The sequence below is a fragment of the Cavia porcellus genome, unplaced genomic scaffold (genome assembly GCF_034190915.1).
Source record: "Cavia porcellus strain 051 isolate PalLab524CR breed Dunkin Hartley unplaced genomic scaffold, mCavPor4.1 scaffold_14, whole genome shotgun sequence".
NCBI classification, from domain to species: Eukaryota; Metazoa; Chordata; class Mammalia; order Rodentia; family Caviidae; genus Cavia; species Cavia porcellus.
Window position 1 is genome coordinate 76,602,491 of NW_026947497.1, and position 20,003 is coordinate 76,622,493.

The 20,003-nt window shown below is 43.1% G+C and overlaps 1 protein-coding gene across 2 annotated transcripts in view; it reads left to right on the forward strand.

Annotated features, from left to right (window-relative positions):
- Positions 1-9,760, forward strand: part of Ubxn7 (UBX domain protein 7) — a 60,930-nt gene extending 51,170 nt beyond the window's left edge. For both annotated transcript variants that reach the window (XM_003477108.5, XM_063224329.1), the window contains exons 9-11: positions 2,660-3,053; positions 3,156-3,235; positions 5,392-9,760. In XM_003477108.5, coding sequence (XP_003477156.2) covers positions 2,660-3,053; positions 3,156-3,235; positions 5,392-5,553 — 636 coding nt within the window. In that variant the 3' untranslated portion in view covers positions 5,554-9,760. The remainder of the gene's footprint in view (positions 1-2,659; positions 3,054-3,155; positions 3,236-5,391) is intronic.
- The last annotated feature ends 10,243 nt before the right edge of the window (positions 9,761-20,003 follow it).

The window sequence follows — 20,003 nt, forward strand, 5'->3', positions numbered from 1 at the left end:
TATCTTCTAGCCTTTGTATTGTTACTGCTTATTTCCTTGTTTTTGTTTTGTTTTGTTTTTGTCTTTTGTGTGTGTGTGTGTCTTTTTCCTTTGTCTTTTCCGGGGATCGAACTCACAACTGCCTGATTAAGGCAGGTGCTTATGCCACTGAGCTAAATCCCCAACCCCCTGTTTTTGGCAGTCCAGGCTAGCGTTGAGCTCACCTTTTTTTTTTTTTTTTTTTTTGTACTGGGGATTGAACTCATGACCTTGTACTTGGCAGGCAGGCATCTATGCCACTGAGCTAAATCCCTGGCCCACTTTGTAGCCCAGGCTGGCCTTGAACTTACAACGATCCTCCCACTTCAGCCACCTGCGTGCTGGGATTACAGGTGTGAGCCACACACCCCGCTTTCCTTGTTATTTTTAAGAAGCTTTTCCTTTCATGTTCCCACATTACAAACCTATCCTCCAGTTCAGATAATCTATCCTTTATTTCTTTCAAGCTGTTATGCCAGCTTTCAATAGAGTTTTTAGTTTCCTGGTAATCTCTTTGAACCTGCTTCATGTATTCTATGTTTTCTCTATTTTCTCCATCAAACAATCCCCCTCCCTTTTTTTTTTTATTCTACCATCTATTTTTTTCTTGGGAGGTGCTTAGCATTTCTTTATTCTACTTATATCTTGCTTTAGTTGATTAAATACTTTTGAACACTTCTATGAGGTCCCAAAGATAATAGCTTTATGTCTATTGGTGCCATGCCTGATATTGCATGTTTTCTGTCCTCATTCTCCTTTGCATTTACCTTTCCTGGATCAGTGTTCTCAGGATTGGGGACTGAGGATCCTTTCCTGTTGCCTCCTCTTCTCGTATTTTTTGCCTCCTTTTATACATGTGTATATAGCAGGCCCAGTTTCTTTCTTTGTCGGTTTCAGTTTGTCTGAAGCATGCTGCCTAGGTGGTCCCGCCCACTGCAGTGTACTAGGAGGTGCAGACTGGGGCAGCCTATGATGGGCCCACCCCTCCTTGTCAACCTACTGAAGGCTTCACTGCCTTAGGGTGTGCTGCCAGGCATAGGGACTTGGTTTGTGCTAGCCTGTTGGGCCTCAGTCTGTGGTATCACCTAGGTCAAGCGCTCCCCACCAATCCTGTTTAAGAAGGTAATATGTGACTGAAGTCACTGCAGCGCCCTGTTTCGGCCAGTCTGCCCAGTCCCAGAATGTCCTCTGTTGGAGCCTCTTTGTCTGTGGAAAGGTCCCTATTCCTCACTCACCACAGGTCGATGCAGGATTCCCCACCAGCTCTGCTCTCAGTTCGGTTTGGTGATTGCCTCTCAGAGCATTCGCATCTCCAGTGAGTTGAAACCAATTCAGGCGCAGCAGTGGCAATGAGTTCAGTCCACGAATTCTGGCAGCTAGCTGTTCCAATCATAGCACCTGAACTGCATTTTCAATTGGTTTCAGCTTAGTTCATTCCTGGGTTGGCAAGGTATATCTCCTTCTGCTTAGGATTCCCCACACCACACCATTCCTGGAATCTTAAGCCGGCTATCTCAGAGAGCCTCTGTAGCTGCTGTTATCTATCCGCCATCTTTTCTCGATCCCTCTCAAATTATTTCTTAATATTTGGGGACATTTACCACCTGGGCCTAGAGTTTTTCTTTGTGGGGATTTGGAGGGACAGGTACTGGGATTGAACTTACAGCCTTGTACTTGCCATTTAGCTAATTCACCAGCTTTTGTGGGGAATTTTAAACTATAAATCCAGTTTTCTTTGTAGGTATAGGATTACTTGGACATCTTCTTTTGAATGAGCTTTCACAGGCTGTGTGTTTCCAGGGATCTTACCTAAGGATTTGGTTATATTGATAAAATTCATTGTATTCCCTCATTACTTTTCAAATTTATTTTTATTTTTGGATACAGGATCTCACTGTGTAGTGCAAGGTGGCCTTGAGCTCACTTGATATAGCCCAGGGAGACCTGAAATTTATGGAAGTCTTCCTTCTTCAACCTCCTCTGAGTGCTGGAATTAGAGGTCTATGCCACTACACCCAACTTGTTACTCCTCTAATGACTGTAGAGATAGTAGTTGTCTCCTCTCTTAATTCTGTTACTGGTAGTGTATTGCGTCCCTTTTTCTCCCTAAATCTAATTAGATGATGAAGTTTAATTGACAGAACAAACTTTCGATTTCATTGATTTTTTTTTTCCCCTATTGTATTTCTGTTTTTAGATCATTTATTAGTTACTATCATTGGTTAATTTCTGCTTCCCCTTCTGTTTAGTTTGGGCTTAATTTCACTTTCTTTTTCTAAGTGGACAGTTGGGGGTTTTTTTGTTTTTTTGTTTTTTTTTCTTTTCCCATTTTGTAAGGTGGGCACTTGAGTGGTTAATTTGAGACCTTTCTTCTATTGTAAGCATTTAAATCTGTAATTTTCTTTGAAATACTGCTATAGCTCAATACTGCAATTATTTTCTAGGGTCTAACTGCAGAGAAAAATTAGTAAATGGAGTCTCTCAGCTGGACGTTGTGTAACTGACTCAGGAGAGCGTGCAGAGTAGGACCTAGTTGTGGCCGAAGTGGCTACAGTGTTGATCACTGTATTTCTATGCTGTATTTGATGTGATACTTTGTTTGTGTGTTTTTCTTTCCATCTGTGTTTTGTGACTATCACAGGAGAGCCTCATAGATGCCAGTGAGGACAGCCAGCTAGAAGCAGCCATCAGGGCCTCCCTGCAGGAGACACATTTTGACTCCACACAGACGAAGCAGGACAGCCGCTCAGATGAGGAGTCTGAATCTGAACTTTTTTCTGGCAGTGAGGAGTTTATATCCATTTGTGGCTCTGATGAAGAAGAAGAGGTAGAGAATCTTGCCAAATCTAGAAAGTCTCCCCACAAAGATTTGGGGCATAGAAAGGAGGAGAACAGGAGGTCACTAACTGAGCCCACTGCCAGAACTGAGCCCGGAACAGCCACAAATCACCAAGGATTGCCAGCCTTGGACCCAGAGATCCTGGAGATGTCACCTGAAAAGTCAGATGGAATCGTGGAAGGTGCAGATGTAAATGGTGGGTGGTATTATAGTTATAGTTAAAACTTGAATATCACTGGTGACCTGCTGATTCTACTAATTTAATCTCCTATTTTAAATTCTGTCTTTCTTTCCCCAGGACCAAAAGCACAACTGATGTTGAGGTACCCAGACGGAAAAAGGGAACAGATCACTCTTCCAGAGCAAGCTAAGCTGTTAGTAAGTAGATCTACCTGGAAGCATTTGATTGAAGCAGAGAAACTGTTAATTGGAATAAGCCTAGTGAGCATTCCTTGATTTTTTTTTATTTTTATTTTTTTTAATTTTAGATAGGGCATCATTATGTAGCCCAGGCTGGCCTGGATTACAAGTGTGTACCACCACAGCTAGCTTTCCTTGATTCTTTAAATAGGTATTAGATGTCTAATCTCTGCCAGGAAACTGAACTTCATTCTCAGTAGTTTGTTTCCTTCCCACATTGTCAAGGCAAATCACATAGGGTCTGCTCTTGTCACAGCTTTTCTGTTCTGTGCTATGAGGAACACAAAGCCAGCTGAAGGAATTCCTTCATTGGGACTATTTGAAGATGACACAATACTAGGATTCTCTTCTTCTTACCATTCTCCGCTCTGCATAGGAGAGGTGTCTGTTTATTCCTCTGCTTACATACGACATGGGCATATGAAGGGCATCTAAATTCATGTAAATTTCACAACCAATCTGTCTGACCTCTCTTTTCTACTGCTGGGAAAGAGAATGAGTCTGCCTATGAATGGACCCCACCCAGCCCGCCTTGGATCAGCAGTTCCTACTTGGCTGTTTGCTGTGGCTGCAGATGATTCTTAGAGGCAGCCTGGTAGGATGTAAGTAGAGTGTGGCCACTGGCGCTGGCACCCAGACTGACTCCAGTGGAGACAACAGACTGAGCAAGTGCAGCAGGCTCCCTTGTCCAAAGTTCTGGTCACCGGGAGTCACCTGCAATCTGTAAATACATATTCAAGGAACATTCCAGAAATAAGGAGCTCATAAGTTATAATTATCATGCCAGTCTGAGTACTGTCATGAACCTTTACATTGTCTCAGTGCCACCCAGGATAGCAGTCATCTCTTAATGTGATACATCTACCCCATAGCACTGTCATTGTATCATGCTGCTTGTGTTCAGGTAACTCTTTAGAACTTAAATGTTTTACTAAATTTGTGAAAGTATACTTCGCAATTTTTTGTGTTATAGTGTTAGGGATCCTTAAGAGTAGCGATGGGGAGGGGGTGGCTTGGGATTTAGTTCAGTGGCATAAGTGCCTGCCTGGTGAGTATAAGGTCGTGAGTTTGATCCCTGGCACCAAGAAGAAAAAAAAAACTAAGGGTAACAGTGGTAATTTCATTACAATTGTTGTCATATGTTCTATTTTATCATTAGTGATTGTTGCTGCTCTTTTGCTGTGTCCCATTTTTAAATTAGACCTTATGAGAGGACTGTATGTAGTGGGATCAGTGCTACCTGAGGTTTCAGGCGTCCCCTGGGAGCCTGGGAGTTTGCCGCGAAGCCAGAGGGAAGAGTGGGCAGGAAGGCGAGGCAGGGGTTGGGGAGCCTCAGGCCCCGAGGTCTGGCGCAGAGAGCACGCAGGAAAAGGGAGCTGGTAAGGGAACTGTGGAAGTGGGTGTCCTGGAGTAGTGCGCTTTCTGTGGAAACAAGAAGGGCGAGGCAGGACTTGGTGCCCGAGGTGGGCAGGGAGTAGGGGAAAGGGACCTGGCTCCGTGGGGGGAGAAGGAAAGCTGACGGCAGGGTAGTGATGCAGACAGTACGGGATAAATACTGATTGGGTTCACTGAAGAGACAGTGCGGACTCTGTATTTTAGTATCACATAATGGCTCTTAATTATTGGGTACGGATATATATATATATATATATATATATATATATTTTTTTTTTTTTTTTTTTTTTTTTTTTTTTTTTTTTTGTCTTTTTCATTTTTATCGGTACCGGGGACCGAACTCACGACTGCCTGCTTGCAAGGCAGGTGCTTATGCCGCTGAGCTAAATCCCCAGCCCCTGGGTACGGATATATTATCTTCCTATCCAAAGGGTTTTACTGACTTTTCTACAAGGATGAACTTTGCTTGTCTAAAAGAACAGCTTAGACTCTGGGGGCTGGAGGTTTAGCTTAGCGACATAAGTGCCTGCCTTGGAAGTAGGCAGTCGTGAGTTCGATCCCCGGTACCGATAAAAAAGGGAAAAAAAAAAAAAAAAAAAAAGAATAGCTTAGACTCTGAATTTCATCTAGTCTGATAAAGAGTGGTGTTACATGCTTACTTCACTAATGCGCTGTTTCCTTTATTTCCATGTAACGACTCCTTTTCTTCTTTTCCGTAGGCTTTAGTGAAGCACGTCCAGTCAAAAGGATATCCAAATGAACGTTTTGAACTTCTCACCAACTTCCCTCGGAGGAAACTCTCTCATCTGGACTATGACATTACATTACAGGAGGCAGGCCTTTGTCCTCAAGAGACTGTCTTTGTACAGGAGAGAAATTAACACGCTGGCCTGGTCTCTCTCAGCCTCCCCTTCTCCCTTCCCTGTGATACACCATATCACTAAGTATGCATTTTGGCTCATAGGACGAGAGGGCCAAAGTTGGGCAAGCAAGTCACCTGCCTTCTCCTTATTTCTTGTTCTCTTCTAGAATTAGTCTCCTTCCCCACCCTTTCTTCTCCTAATCTCCTACTTTCCCATGTTCTTTATTTCTTATCTAATCTGGTGACCAAATGGAAGTGTAAGGATAAGAGCTCTCCTGCTCTGGCAGCAGAAAATGTGTTTTCATACGTGGTCTCTTGCACAGCTTTTTTTCAGGATCAGATGGTATTACTCCTCAGACTCCCTTGACAAATAATGGCTAGATTCAGAATAAAAACAACCTCCCTTTTTAATGAGCCCCCATTTTTATTAGGGAGAATTCTGAACACATTTTTGTTGTTCTTCATGTAGGAAATATCAAGTAACAAAATACCCAGCGTTTGTTTACATAGAAATAGCATTGTTTATAGTTTTGCTCATTATATGTAAAAAAAATTTTTTACAAAGAATTCCCATCTTTGCAGCTACAGGTTATTTCCATGCTGTGTCTTGGCAGAATGAGTATTCAGCGTAGGGGTTGTAGCGTGGGGTGGCTTTCAATGTCCTAACCTGAAAGACTTTCTTCATGATTTCGCTGTTAATTCTATTGATCCTGCTAGTCATAGAACGGACGTTTAGTGAGCATATTGTGGTGTTGGATAGGATGGTGCTTGCTATTTTTGCCAGTATAGCATATTAGTTCTTTGGCTCCTCCATTGTCTGAGCTGAAGGTGAGCTACAGAAGGCAGCTCTTCAATAATCATGCAGTACAATGACTTGTAACGTAACCACTGTGGTTATTGATTGTCCTATGTGCTCAAGGCATACTTATGTATGTCCTGGGGGAAAGAAAAACATGCAGCTGAGAGTTGCTAACCATGTTCCTTTGGTTAGAAATGATTCATTTTTTTAACCCCTGGTTGGAACAGTTTCTCAAAGGCTCTGGTAACTGACCTGAATTCCTCACGCTATTTTCCCTTAGAAGGTATGAAAGCAAAGTCCTTAAGGGGAAGACCTTTAAACTCCGTTCATAAGACTTTAGTAAAGGGCGTGTTGGAGGTTACAGTGATGTTCAGATGATGTGGGGGTTTTGCCCAAAAAAGCCACATTCAGGTTGTAGCTGGTGAAAGCTTCTCTCAATGTTATTTTAAGAAACCACCTTGGGTCTGTGTAATACTGTTGGCTTGTGAGCTTTACCGTGTGCTCAGTTCTTACTTGAGCTCTAGAGTCCTCTGGGGGTGGGGAGTAGTGATCTGGTAGTGAAGTCATAAATTAACTTACACTACTTTTTGTTAGCTGGGGATTTTAGTTGATTCTTCCACAGAAGAAACATAAATTGCTGTTGCTCAGAGACCTTTAGGTTGCTGTTGACTTGAAGACCATTTTCTTGGCAACCAGGGGATTTAAAAAAATGATGCTGTGTGTTGATAGTCCACAATTATAGAACATGGTTTGTAATGGTTGGATTTTGAGGGACCCTTTCTGAAGAATGAGTTATGTATCTCCTTGAGGAAATCATGGAAAATTCTGTTATTCTTCAGTGAGTCCTTTTAAATTAATGTTCTTACATTTGTTTTCTGTGTAAGTGCTTATGTGTAAGTATATAATTGTATAAATATTTATAAATATATTTATATAATTACAGTTTCATTTATACCTTGAGTGAAAGTTCTCTCTGTAGAGTGGTGACTGAGTAATACCACTTGGGTGTTTTCATAGGCTCCTGAGGCTTAACTAGCAGCTTCTTGTCTGTCGTATCTCTGAACTTGGATGACTCACTGGCTGTCTGAGGGTAGAGCTGTCCACTGTCAAAGGTACGATAGAGGGTATAAAAACTTGTTGGAGGTAGTCAAGGTCAGATCTAAAAATCAAGGCAACACAGGGTAAGAAGTGACGATCTGTGCAGCCTTATGCCATGAGGCACCTGTCTTCCCTCCCAGCACAGTCACAGCTGAAGCCCAAATTGATCAAACTGTGAAGTCTAGAATATTCACTCTAGGACTCTGCTTCATCCTCTTCCTACCAGCTTTTCTCTCTGAGCCACATCTTGACAGCCTCTGGCAGCTTGTTCATAAAGGAGAGGACATAACACTAGTATGCATGGTTATGAAACACCAAACTTAACTTTCCAACTTGCATTAGCACGGGGTGACCAGGTACACGTGTGATTTAAGTAAGAGACAAGTGACCCGACCCATTCACCCGGCTAAGATGCAGTTGGCCTATAAGAGGACAGGACGCAAAGGGTTGTATTCTGTGTTGAGGCAGGTATGCAGTTCTTAAAGGGTTAGTAGGCCTTTGTGGGGAGCTGTGGCTCTTTACAGGAATTCCAACTCTGGAGTGTGGCCTTGCTGAAGAACCTCATCTGTTTAGGGAGGATGCTGGCTCCCATTGGCATGCTTCCTCTGCAGGTTCCTTTGCACTCTGGAGGAAAGGGTTGACTGAAGAGATTAAATGAAGCCAGCAAGGTTCATAAACAGTCATTCCCCCTGTAGGTGTTGGGAATAGCTTCACAGAGGGTTTTAAAGGTCAGGAGGGAAGGAAGAAACAAGGTAGACTTTGAGGCTGATGGAAATACCATAATGGGGGATGGAATGAAAACTAGAGAGGGAAAGGTGAGAGGAATACATTTGAGTTTGACTTAAGAAGAGCCCACAGAAGGGGTAGTGCAGGTGCACCCAAGGGAAGGATGCAGAACGCATTTTAAGTACCGAGCACGTGCTGTGTACTCTGTGTAAGTCTTCCTGCAGACCCCACTCGTAGGTGTTTACCCTGTTTAAATAAACCAGGAGAAAAACCGAAGGTCAGAGCACGAGGTCAGCCTTTGCGCTCTCCTTCCACACGCAGGGAGGCAACTTGCCCAAAAGGTCCACTTTGACAGTTAACATTCAGCTTTGCTTCCTTAAAGCTAGGGGGAGCAGTTGAGGTAAGCCTTTTGGAGTTTGCACTGTGCCTATAAAGTCTTATTTATGTCATTATTTTGAGAAGCTGATTATTAAAAAAAAAAAAAAGATGCACTGATGAAAATGTGAAAGGAAAATAACTCTGCGACATTATTTGCCTAAATCTAAAGGGTAAAAAAGAACTTTATCTCTCTTTAACAGTTTTTTATAAAATGTGTAATAGTTCTTTTCTGTGTCCAATTCATGCTATATTATTGAACCTTCCCTGTATCTTTTAAGTCTTTGTAAAATTTTGCTTCCTGACTGTATAAGGCAACAGTCACCTACAGAGTTCTGAATCAAATCAGAAATATTTTGAAGTCTAGGATTTGATTCTTGATGGTTTTATCTAGCTAGACAGATGGATTACAAATAAGATATTGGGAAATACATAATTGTTTGCCTTTCTGGGCTTGAACTGTAATTTCAGTAGAAGTTCAGAAAAGAGAAGGAATTGTGTAGGCTAAAGCCTTAGGAAAGTCTTCACAGAGATGTAAGACTAAAAGATGACACATGCTGTAGCTGAGATATTTTTTGATTCATCTACATTCTTTAGCTCCACTTATTATAACTGCTGGATTTTAAAGCATGAAGTTTTATCAGACATAGAACCAGTACACAGACAGGAAGGGATTACTGCTTGCTGTCTGGCACTAAAGATTCTTAACAAGCAGGGACGTTATTTGGACACTTAAGAGGAATAGCAGAGGGGGGAGCCACTAGGAACTGAAAAACAAAGGAAAGGTTTAACTACCTACCCAGGAACACATAAACGTCTGGTGTCCGTGATGTGCAGGAAGGGCACTAGATACAGGACAAGTGTACTTCGGTGAGAGCTCTGCTACTAATGAACTGTTACCTTGTATACTCCCTTCGTACCTCGGAGTCTTGGGCTCCTCATCCATACTGAGAACAGTACACTAGATTCTGAGTCCTTGCAAGTAGAGGGATTTGTCATGGGTGGGGAACTGTGGGGTTAGCTACTCAATGTAATTAATTCCATAAAGAAAATGTAAACATCCACCTGGAATTGCAGAGCCCTGGCAGACATCTGAGGACCCCACACACACTGTAGACCACTGATTACATTATCTCTGAAGTCCTTTTCCACTCCAAATTCTTGTGTCTAGTCTGTCCTCTTTATTATATATTACCCTTAGGCTAATTAAAAATGTTCTTGTTAATCAGTTCCTTTGCCTTTTTTTCTGTGTACAGATACCATTTGCCCAAGAACTTGATCTGACCTCATGGTAATGGCTGAAATCCCCCAAAAAGGAGAGTGTCATAGGTGTGATCTAGTAATGTCCTTTAAAAGAGTTACTGTTTATGAACTGTTAGTATTGTGTGCCTGCCTGATCAGTGTTGAGTACAACTAAGATGTAATTAATGCAAGCCAAAATATGCCAGTGACACTGGAGTTGAATTTTATCCTGTATGTTTTAAAATAACTACTCCCCACCCCCCAAAAAAACAAAACTACTCCCCTGGCTCAGCAATTACTGGGGAATTGGTCTGTTAGAATTTATACTTGGTTTGGGCAGAAACAACTTTTTAAGGTCTCACAAAGCTGCCTCTTTAAAATGGTTTGTGTCCCAGTCCCCTTTTTGACTATCTTTCTTTGAACTCAGTAGTAAATGATGAAACCCAGATTGATGAATAATAATTTCTTGTGTGAAACCAAAAGTGAAGAAGCAGCCCATCTGATGAACATGGCACTTTCCCAATAATACAAGCCTCCACGAGTAAGCGAAGACAGCCGTGAGCTGTGAATATTCAACTCCACTGGTTTGCTTAGCTTAGCACTTCAGCTGTTGTCTTGCTGTGAAACTTAGTGGTAATACACAGCACACACTTTAGAAGGTAGCAAGAATTTTTGTTAGAAACGAAAATAGCAGCCCGGTGTGGTGGCACATGCCTGTAATCCCAGCACTCAGGAGGCTGAGGCAGGAGGATCACTGAGTTCAGAGCCATCCTGGGCTACATAGTTCAAGGCAACCTGTACTAGAAACACTGTCTCAAAGAGAAAGGAAAATAGCCAATTGAGAATAATATTTCCATACTGTAGGTTGATTTCTCCTGTGAGCTTAGCATTTCAGTAATTATTTTGGTTTTGACTCAGTGTCAGTCCTGCTGGAAAGATGGTTTTGAATCAAGAATGTTGTGGGGTTTTTTACATAGGGTCTCACCACGTACCCCAGGCTGACCTTAAACATGTGGCAGTCCTCTCTCAGCCTCCCAATCCTGCTGGGATTACAGGCATGTGTCACCATGCCTGATGATGGAATCAAGAGTGTTTAAAAGTAGAGCTTATGGGGGCTGGGGATTTAGCTCAGCGCCATAAGCGCCTGCCTTGAAAGCAGACAGTCGTGAGTTCGATCCCCGATACCGATACAAAGGAAAAAGAAAAAAATAAATAAATAAAAGTAGAGCTTATGGTGGCCTTCATTTCCCCATGAAGTGATATCATGTGATCAGATAATTGGATGTGGTAAAAATCTTAGGACTATCTTTTACTCTTAATTTCTCTTTCTCTATTCTCTCTTCTAGGTTTTTGATGTCCTGTCTCCAAAAAACAGTTATTACTTTTAATATAACTAGCTTTGTTTATGTAATTCTAAGTGTTAGTGTTTCTTTTTTTTTTTTTTTTTTATAAATGTACAGAGGAAAAATTTGATACGAACAGCTATTTTATGGCTCATTTTCTTTTTTTTTTAGACAGAGGCTTGCTTTGTAGTTCAGGCTGGTTTTTAATTTATTTATTGTGTAATCCAGGATTGCCTCAAACTCACAGCAGTACTCCTGCCTCAGCCTCCTGAGTGCTGGGATTGCAGGTATGCATCACCATACCAGTAATGTAGAAAGATAGCCAGATTTATTTGTACAATTAGAAGCGCAGATGGTAGTATTTTGCCTAAAGAACAGTTGTATACTAATCGATAAGTACAGGAAATCACTGATATACTTAATTCTGTGGCAACAAGCAGCAAGTTTTTGTTTGCTTAATGGTAGTATTTCCTCTGTAAAGATCAAAATGCTGTACCTAAGATGTTATATGCCTTTGTAAATCATGGAAGTTTTCAAGTGGCAAAAGCCAAGCTAAGCTGAACTAAACTTAAGTGATGCTTTATCTTCATCAAAAAAGTTATTCATTGACTAGGCCACCAGGAGCCTTTCATTATTAGGAAATGGGAAACATTTCAAGATAGCAGATAAGTTCAAACCTAGAGTGGAATCTCTCTTCCTTAACATCTTTGTTACTTGACTTCTTCGTGTCCTCTGTGTGGTCATCTTAACTAGTGGCCTGCTACCGTGCCCTGCTCTTCTGCTTTTCTGTCCCTTGGGGTGACTGCAGTATGTGTCATCAGGGTCCATTTCAAGTTAGTGATTTTGAAAGGTTGACCCTCAGTTGGACACCTTGGTGTTTTCATCAAAATGATTTTATAATATGCTTTTCTCAAAGCTGCTTTGTTCTTAATGGAAAAAAAATCAATAAATCAGACATGATTCAGAATTCAGATAGGTTTATGACACTAAACATATGCTTTTAATAATTTCTGGTCGCTTGTTGCCTGTAAGTTAAGCCTCAATAGAATGACTGGAAAAATCCAGTCATTCTGCTAACTAGAATGACAGCATGTGCCCTCCACCTTTCAGTGGGTGAGAGGGAGCGTGTGGTGGAGGCCCTCTCACTGCACAGTTCATTTAACCCCTGGGGACCAGTGAAACTCACTAGGGTGGTCCCTGAGCTCCAGGGTCAGGTGAATGCTAGTCACACCAACATGGTCTGGTAGCCACTGAGGGTTCTGCCAGGCTTTGGCAAGAAACTGTAGGACCATAGGATTTTCACTTCTTTCAGGGTCCTCCCCCCACCCCCAGCCGCCAGAATGGTTTTTCTCTTGATAATAAATGCTAAGCACCTAGTGTCTTTTTTTTTTTTTTTTCCTTGACCCTTAAAGTCTTTTTCTAGTAGCTGCTAATGGTTCCATGGGAATTTTTCATGCGTGTGGTGGGCTGTGTGCATGCTTCGTCTGAGTTCAGTTTGAGGAGCGTGTTTAGGCTCATCTGAGACGCCTGGTTCCGGCATCTCTTCACTGTGTTTTTAAACATTTTGCGTCATTCTCTAAGCCTTACTTTCCATCTTATTTGGAGAGGTTGATCAAGGAATGAAACTTGTTGGGGGGTAGGGCAGAGGGTGGGTTGGGAGCTTGAGTGATGTCCACTTGGGGTATTTGCTTTAGAAGTGTTTTTCAAGCAGTTCCTAACAGTATTTAGAGATTCCCTGGGATGTCTGTGTACTTTGGCTTATGCTGGACAAAGTAGTGGTCTCACTGAGATTTGCATTTTTAATGCAGGACAAGCTCTAAATTAACTCTGTAGTAAAATCCAAGAAGATAATGGACAGTGTTCTAATTGTAGTGCTTCTGGCGAGTGCCCCTGAAATGCAGAGCTCTCGTGTCTTGGGCCTTTAACCCCACGGTGCTAGGAGATACTGTTCTGTAGTTCTTTCCACAAGTGGAAGAAGGCTTTGGGATCACCCAGTGAGCAAGAGGTAGCTGGACCATCCACTAAATTCTTTTGTTAAACACACACTAGAGACCCTCCTATGTATCCAGAAATGACACAAGGGGTGCTAGGGAAAGCCTTACATTTGAAGACACACGGAAGTGGTAGAATATCTCTGCTTACAGGAAAAAAGCATGCCGTTAGGTAAGGCAGAGCTGGAACTGCTGGATGAGACTCAATGGAACTTCCACTAGCTCTAAAACCAGGGAAATCTTAGCTAACCGGGTGTGATCTATGTAGATAACAGGTAGTCTACTAGGTGAATATTTTCTAAAGTGAGGATCTTGCTCTTGGTTGGTGATCCTCTGGTTTGGGCTGTACCAAATTGTGAATATTCTTGCTGTGTTGTACCCGGTTGCTTTATATGAATACTACAACTTGAATTGGGGTGGGCGGGTGGGCAGTTGTGGGGAGGGATGGGAGTGGGACACCACGTCTTTTGAAGACATCAGCTCACTGTGCTGAGAGAGGGACCAAACTCAAGGAAACCTCTGATCTCTAAATCCAACTGCTGCATTTTTTTTATAAATACATGTAAATGTCCTGTTGTAATATTTGATCTTGGAAATAAAAACAAAAACTTTTCAGTATTAGTTTTTTGGGTCATTGTTTCGCAAAAGGAGAGCACTGGATCTTACTTTCATGCATGTAATTCAGACTCCAGAAGCTTGCCCTCCTATTCTCCACTTACGACACAGTATTTATGACAGAGGTCAGTTGCTGACCCTGTTGTCAAGTGTGGAGTTTGCGAGCTTTTCCTCTGCTCTTACTGTGTTGAACATTTATGGCAGTGGTGGCAGACCCACGGCAGTGTGCCGAAGTGGGCCCCCAGAAGTCTCAATCAGCAGGTGAGCCATGTTGCCCAGCAGTGTAACACTTGTTTTTTCTAAACAAAAACCTCAATATTCAGGTTTAATCGTGGTATTGGCACTTTGCAATACATAGTTGTAGGTTGTAGTGTGAAAACATTGGCTTCATTTAGCCAACCTTGCTAGAAAAGTATGATTTTACATTTTATATATTTGGACAATTCAAGTGTCTTATCTTTTTTACCAGAATAATTGACTAAGGGCTAAAAATCACACAAATGAAAAAAAAAACAATTAAATGAGACTAAAGCCAGGAGATACTACACTGTGTGACAGAAGTCGGATTGCTGACTTGCCCACCCTAGGGCACCTCAGCCCCACATGTGCCAAATAACAGAGCCAGGACCATGGTGGTGAGCAGGACAGACACAGCCCCTGTCCTTAGAGAGTGAACTTTCTAGCTGGGAGTACAGAGAACATGAATGAAAAAACAGATTTCATTCTGACACTGGGTGAGAGCTCAGAAGGGATCAGCTGTCAGGAGGCTTCTGGGGAGCTGACTTCCGCCTGGAGGATGAAGAGAACACTGCAAGCCCAGCAGTATGTGGAAAGGCCATGGAGTCCGGAGGTCCTGAGAGGGCCTTTGTGAGTGAAGGGAGTACACAAAACAAAAGCCAGATCACACGGGCCTCGCTTGGCCACACCAAGGAAGGAATGCGGGTGTTCTTGTGCATTGAGATGCTGTTACGTAGGCTTGGATTGGAGGAAAGCACAAGAGTAGAGGCCAGTTAGTCTAGCAAGAAGGATAAGAAGCAGGGACCATGTGGCCTTTAAATGGATTGAAAAGTGTAGAATTTAGAGATGCTTTTTTTTTTTTTTTTTTTTTTTTTTTTTTTTTGTGGTACCTGGGATGGAACTCATGACCTTGCGCTTGCCTGGCAAGCACTTAGAGATTGCATTTTGAAGGTCAATATTAAAGAGTTTGCTGTTGGGTTGGGTATGGGAGAATGAAGGGGGAAAAAAATCAAGCATGACTTGTCGACCATCATAGTACATGCCTGGAACCCCAGCATTTAAAAGGGTGAGGCAAGAGGATCACTGCAAGTTCAGGCTAGCCTTGGCTACATCATATGGAGAGACCCTGTCTCAGTGAACAAGAAAAATCAAGAATAACTGCTGGCTTAGGGTGCAAACCCATAATGCCAGCACTGGAGAGACAGGCAGGAGGTACACTGCAAGTTTGAGGCCAGCCTGCGCTACAAAGCAAGACCCTGTCTCAAAAAGTAACTCAAGTTTCTGTAGGTGGGAGGGAGAAGTCATTCTGGATGTGCTGACTGTGATGCTTCCAAGTGTAGGTATAGGAAGCTGGACATGCATCTGAAGTTTGGCAGACAGGCACTGGAGCCAGAGATTTGAGAACTCAGCGCTGCAAATGGAGTTCAGTACTGTGAGGGTAGATGGGGTCACCTCAGGAGACTGTTAATGAAGGCCCAGAATTCAGTTCTAGGGTCGCCTCCATAAAGCAACCCAAGCAAGGAGGCGCAGCCCATAGGCCGAAAGAGCAGGAGTGAGAATGTTCAAGAAGAACCATGGAGCCCAGCTGTCTCGTGAGAAGGGCTGTGCTGGACTGGGAAGCAGCACCAAAGACCAGAATCTGTTTCACTGCTGCTTTGCAAATAAGCCTCATGGGAGTGGGTTGAAGCTTGCAGTATTTAACACTAATGAAGAAAAAGGAAAAGAAACTACCTCTTCCATGAACTGGTATAAACGGCCGCTCTTTCAACACCTCTCTTCCTTTTGTTCCCCTCCCTCCAGTTAAGAACATGTGCCTGTATTTTGTCAGCTGCAGCTGAGCTTGGAGCCCGCCCACAGGAAGCTTAGTCAGGCACTCTCCAGTGTAAAAGAGCTGGCCTGGTGGTCCAGTTATATCATCTTTTCCCAGTGCCTTCTGTCTCAATTCTATTTTCTCAACTTCCTGTTCCCAGATCAAATCCCTCTTCCGCACTGCACGGTATTCCCCCAGAGCAAAACATCCTGGTGCTGTTTTGTGAAGTCTTTCAGCCTTAGGAAGCCTTTTAAGGCATTAAATTTTGTACCCTGGCCCTGTGTGTACTTTGTGGCTTCAGATTTCCATTTGCTCCTTCCTAGAGATACCACAGACAAAGGCAATAAAGGGTAGCTTCGTCTCCAGTAGAACCAGTTTCAAAATTAAGATTCTGTGAAAAAGTAATGCCTCACTTCTTTCACAGCCGTGGCCAGGCCTCTGGAACTGTCGACGGCTTGCCACAGGGAAGACAGAAAACCCACCTGACACCGGCCTCAGCTAGTTTATGAAGTGTTTAGTTTTAAAAGAGCCTTGTTCATAAGTTCAGCCGCTCAATTGTCACGTACTGACCCTAAGGAGCAAAGATTTGCAGCTGCCATTGCACTCCCTGAGTGACTCTTGAAGGAGTTAAGGGCAAGTTCCAGAACTTTCCTCTGTCCCACAGGCACCACCTTCTAACATCCATGAGTGCTGGTCATTGGGTACCGCTTCAAAATTTGGCACTTTAGGGGCTGGGGATTTAGCTCAGCGGCATAAACGCCTGCCTTGCAAGCAGGGAGTCGTGAGTTTGATCCCCAGTACCGATAAAAAGGAAAAAGACCCAAAAAAAAAAAAAAAAAAAATTTGGCACTTAGCCACCCAAGGGAGCTAACCCACTGTAGGCATTTTGCATCTGATCTAATTCTCAAAACAAGTTTGTGAGGTAGATATTGTTTTATAAACAAGCAACTGAAGCTCCAGTTCACACAGCCACTGGATATCAGTAGCAGATAGTAAGAACCATGGCTCTCAATGCCAGAAGCACCACCTGCTTCCTAAAAGAAAAGCGTTAGGACAGAGTCTGGGCTGAGGCAAATATGGATCAGTGTGAGGGCCTGGAGAGTCAGGTGACACGGGGTCATTTCCCAGTCTACTGCTGCTATCAGGAGCTGGCCAAACTCCTCCAGACAGTTGTTTGCCTGCACTATGAAGCTAATCTAAGGTTTCTTTTGCTTGCTTTGAAATTCTTGTTGAAGACTTACTACCAAGTGGTTCTGAGCAGGATTTAAATTTTACTAATTGGCTTTCTATGTTTACCTGTGAGTCTGTTGGCTTCCGCCCCTTGCCTGGCAACGGGAGCTGATTCATAGTAAGTGAACTTCTGTGAATCACTGGTCCTGGCTATAGTGGCCTGTGAGGCCAGAGATACCTCAAAGAGCAAGATAAGGCCACAGCTGTGGACACTTGGCTCAAACATCAATTAACAAGGTAGAGACTGCAGCTGCAAAGATTACTCCTGCAGTCTCACTTCTACCATGTCTTCCTAATTAGACAGTGCTACTAATTGACTTGATTCATGACTTGGAGACGTCTTTGAAGTAACTCCCGAGGTCCTGCTCATTGCCTGCCCTTTCCTCAGTTTATCTGCCCTTTGTCCTTGGTCCTAATATAAGTGGACTGACCCAGATAATCCTTTGTCTTTACCCTCCAAGTCTCAAGCTTAATTAGAGGGTTTTGACACTCCTGGAGTCCTGAAAATCATACAACTTATCTATTTTATTTAACCTCCGCCGTACACTCGTTTGGGAGATTGGGGATTTAGGTCAGACCTCGATACTTTTTAAGGGTCCAGTGACAGGTTTGGTTGAATTTTTGAGACGGGATCTTGCTCTATAGTTCACACTGGCCTTGAACTCACTGTGCAGTCCAGCCTGACCTCAAACTTACAATGCTCCTCCTGCCTCAGCCTCCTGAGTGCTGAGATCACAGGCGTGCCCCACCACACTCAGCTTGAAATAGTTTGTGCATTTTACAATGCAAATAATGCCTAATAATTCTATCAAAATTTGGTTCCCTATGGAGGTAATTAACTCCTTTAAGCTGTATCGTGGGTATCCAAGTATTGGGGTTGCCAGGGCTGCACTGAATGAAGAGCAATTGTGTTGGGCCACATATATAATATAGTTAACTTGTATGAGTAACCAAACTTCCTTTTAAAAATATTTTCACTGGGCTGGGGATTTAGCTCAGCGGCATAAGCGCCTGCCTTGTAAGCAGGTAGTCATGAGTTTGATCTCTGGTACCCATAAAAAGGAAAAAGGCAAAAAAAAAAAAATATTTTCACTGATGGACATGCTGGCACACGCCTGGAATCCCAACACCCAGGAAACTGAGGCAGGAGGATCACTGTGACTTTGAAGCCAGTTTAGGCCGTATAGTAAGTAAGTTTAAGACCAGCCTGAATTACACAGTGAGACTGTCTTGAAAAACAAAAACAGGCCGGGCATGGTGGCTCATTGTGGAAGATCCTTGAGAGTTAGAGACCAGCCTAGGCTACAAAGACCTCAAGGCCAGCCTGAACTGCATAGAGAGACCCTGTCTCCAAAAAGTTCAAAAAAAAATTATTGTAAATTTAAAAAGCAGGTCATGGATTGGTCATGCCTGTGTGATTACAATGAAAAGGAGAACTGAATTGTATTTAATGAGCTTTTCAGTAGTTTACCAGAACTGGTGTGATGCATGTAGCCATCTGTAGACCTGGAATTTTTTGCATAGAGAGCTGCTCACATGGAGTTTAAAAGAGATCAATTCTAATACTTACAAATATCCCTTCTCATGTATATGTACCAGAGGGGTCTCTCTCGCTCTCTCTCTCTCTCTCTCTCTCTTTCTCTCTCTCTCTGTCTCTCTCTGTCTCTCTCTCTCTCTCTCTTTCTCTCATCTTTTTGAGACAAACTTTCACTATGAAGTAGTTCAAGCTGGCCTCGAACTCACAGTGATCCTTCTGCCTCAACCTCTTAAACGCTGGGATTACAGGCCTGCGCCACCACACCCAGAAGTTTTTCTCAATTGTTTTTGTTGTTTTGCTTTCATCATGGGCAGTGAAATCTCTGCAAAGGCTACTTTATCCAGCACATGAATTAACTCATTTTAAGAACTTTAATTGGCCTATGCTTGCAGTAGTCATGATCACATTCCTCTGGGAAGTTGCACAGAGCTGTAACACATCTTCATTCTTGGGACTTCGCTCTCCCTCCTCTGTTCTATCTCTGGATTCCTTTCCCGTGTGCAAAAGATCTAGCTCCCTACTTCCTCTTATCTATCTTTTACTTTGCTCTCGTTTACACTTTGGCTTTCTCGTATGAGCGAAGCCATAGGCTAGCCGAGTTGGTATGTCTGGTTTATTGTAGTCTGGGGCGCCTCCATTTTCCTACAGTGACTCCAGCTTATCCTTCCTCATACATAAACCCACTCACCGGTGGTTCTTGTCTCCTCCTGAGTCCCAAGCTCTGTGCTCACCTCAGGATCCAACAGCACAGCTGAGGAGCAGCCTCCACCCTCCAGCACCTCAGGGTTGTGGGGAGAGGACTTGAACCCAGATGCAGGGGAGGCAGACACAGACGCCTTCACCAGGCCACGCAGCGTCACCCTTGAGGGGTTAATACATGGAGATGAATTAAAAGCAATAACAGCAAGACAGGGAGGGTGCAGCCACACACGAAAACTCACAGCGCACCCATCCAACCAAGGTCTTCTCCCTCCGCGGAATGACATGAACCCCTGCATGGAAAGGGTAACAGAAAAATGAGCAAAAGACATGAACAGGAACTTCTGAAAGAGGCCCTCCAAATTTGAAAACAGCAACAAAATAACAGAACAAGCTTTACCAATGGCCAGTAAGTATATGAAAAGGTGCTGACTCATCGAGACAATGAGAAATAAACCGCATGAAGCCACCACCAAACACCCACCAGAGGGCCTAAAATATAAGTCTGTGGGGCTGTGGAGGAACTGGGACTCTCCTACACTGCTGGGGCACTGTGAGTCGGCAGAATCGCTTTAGGAAGCTGTTTGGCAACAGCTGCTAAAATGTAACCTTCACCTGCCCTAAGGCCTTAGAAATGAATGATGCCTGGAAAAATCAGTGTATCCTGCCTAGAACATGCATAAGAATATTCCTGCTGGGGACACACACTTGTGATCCCAGCCTTGGGAAGCTGAGGCAGGAGGATCTTAAATTCAAAGCCAGCCTAG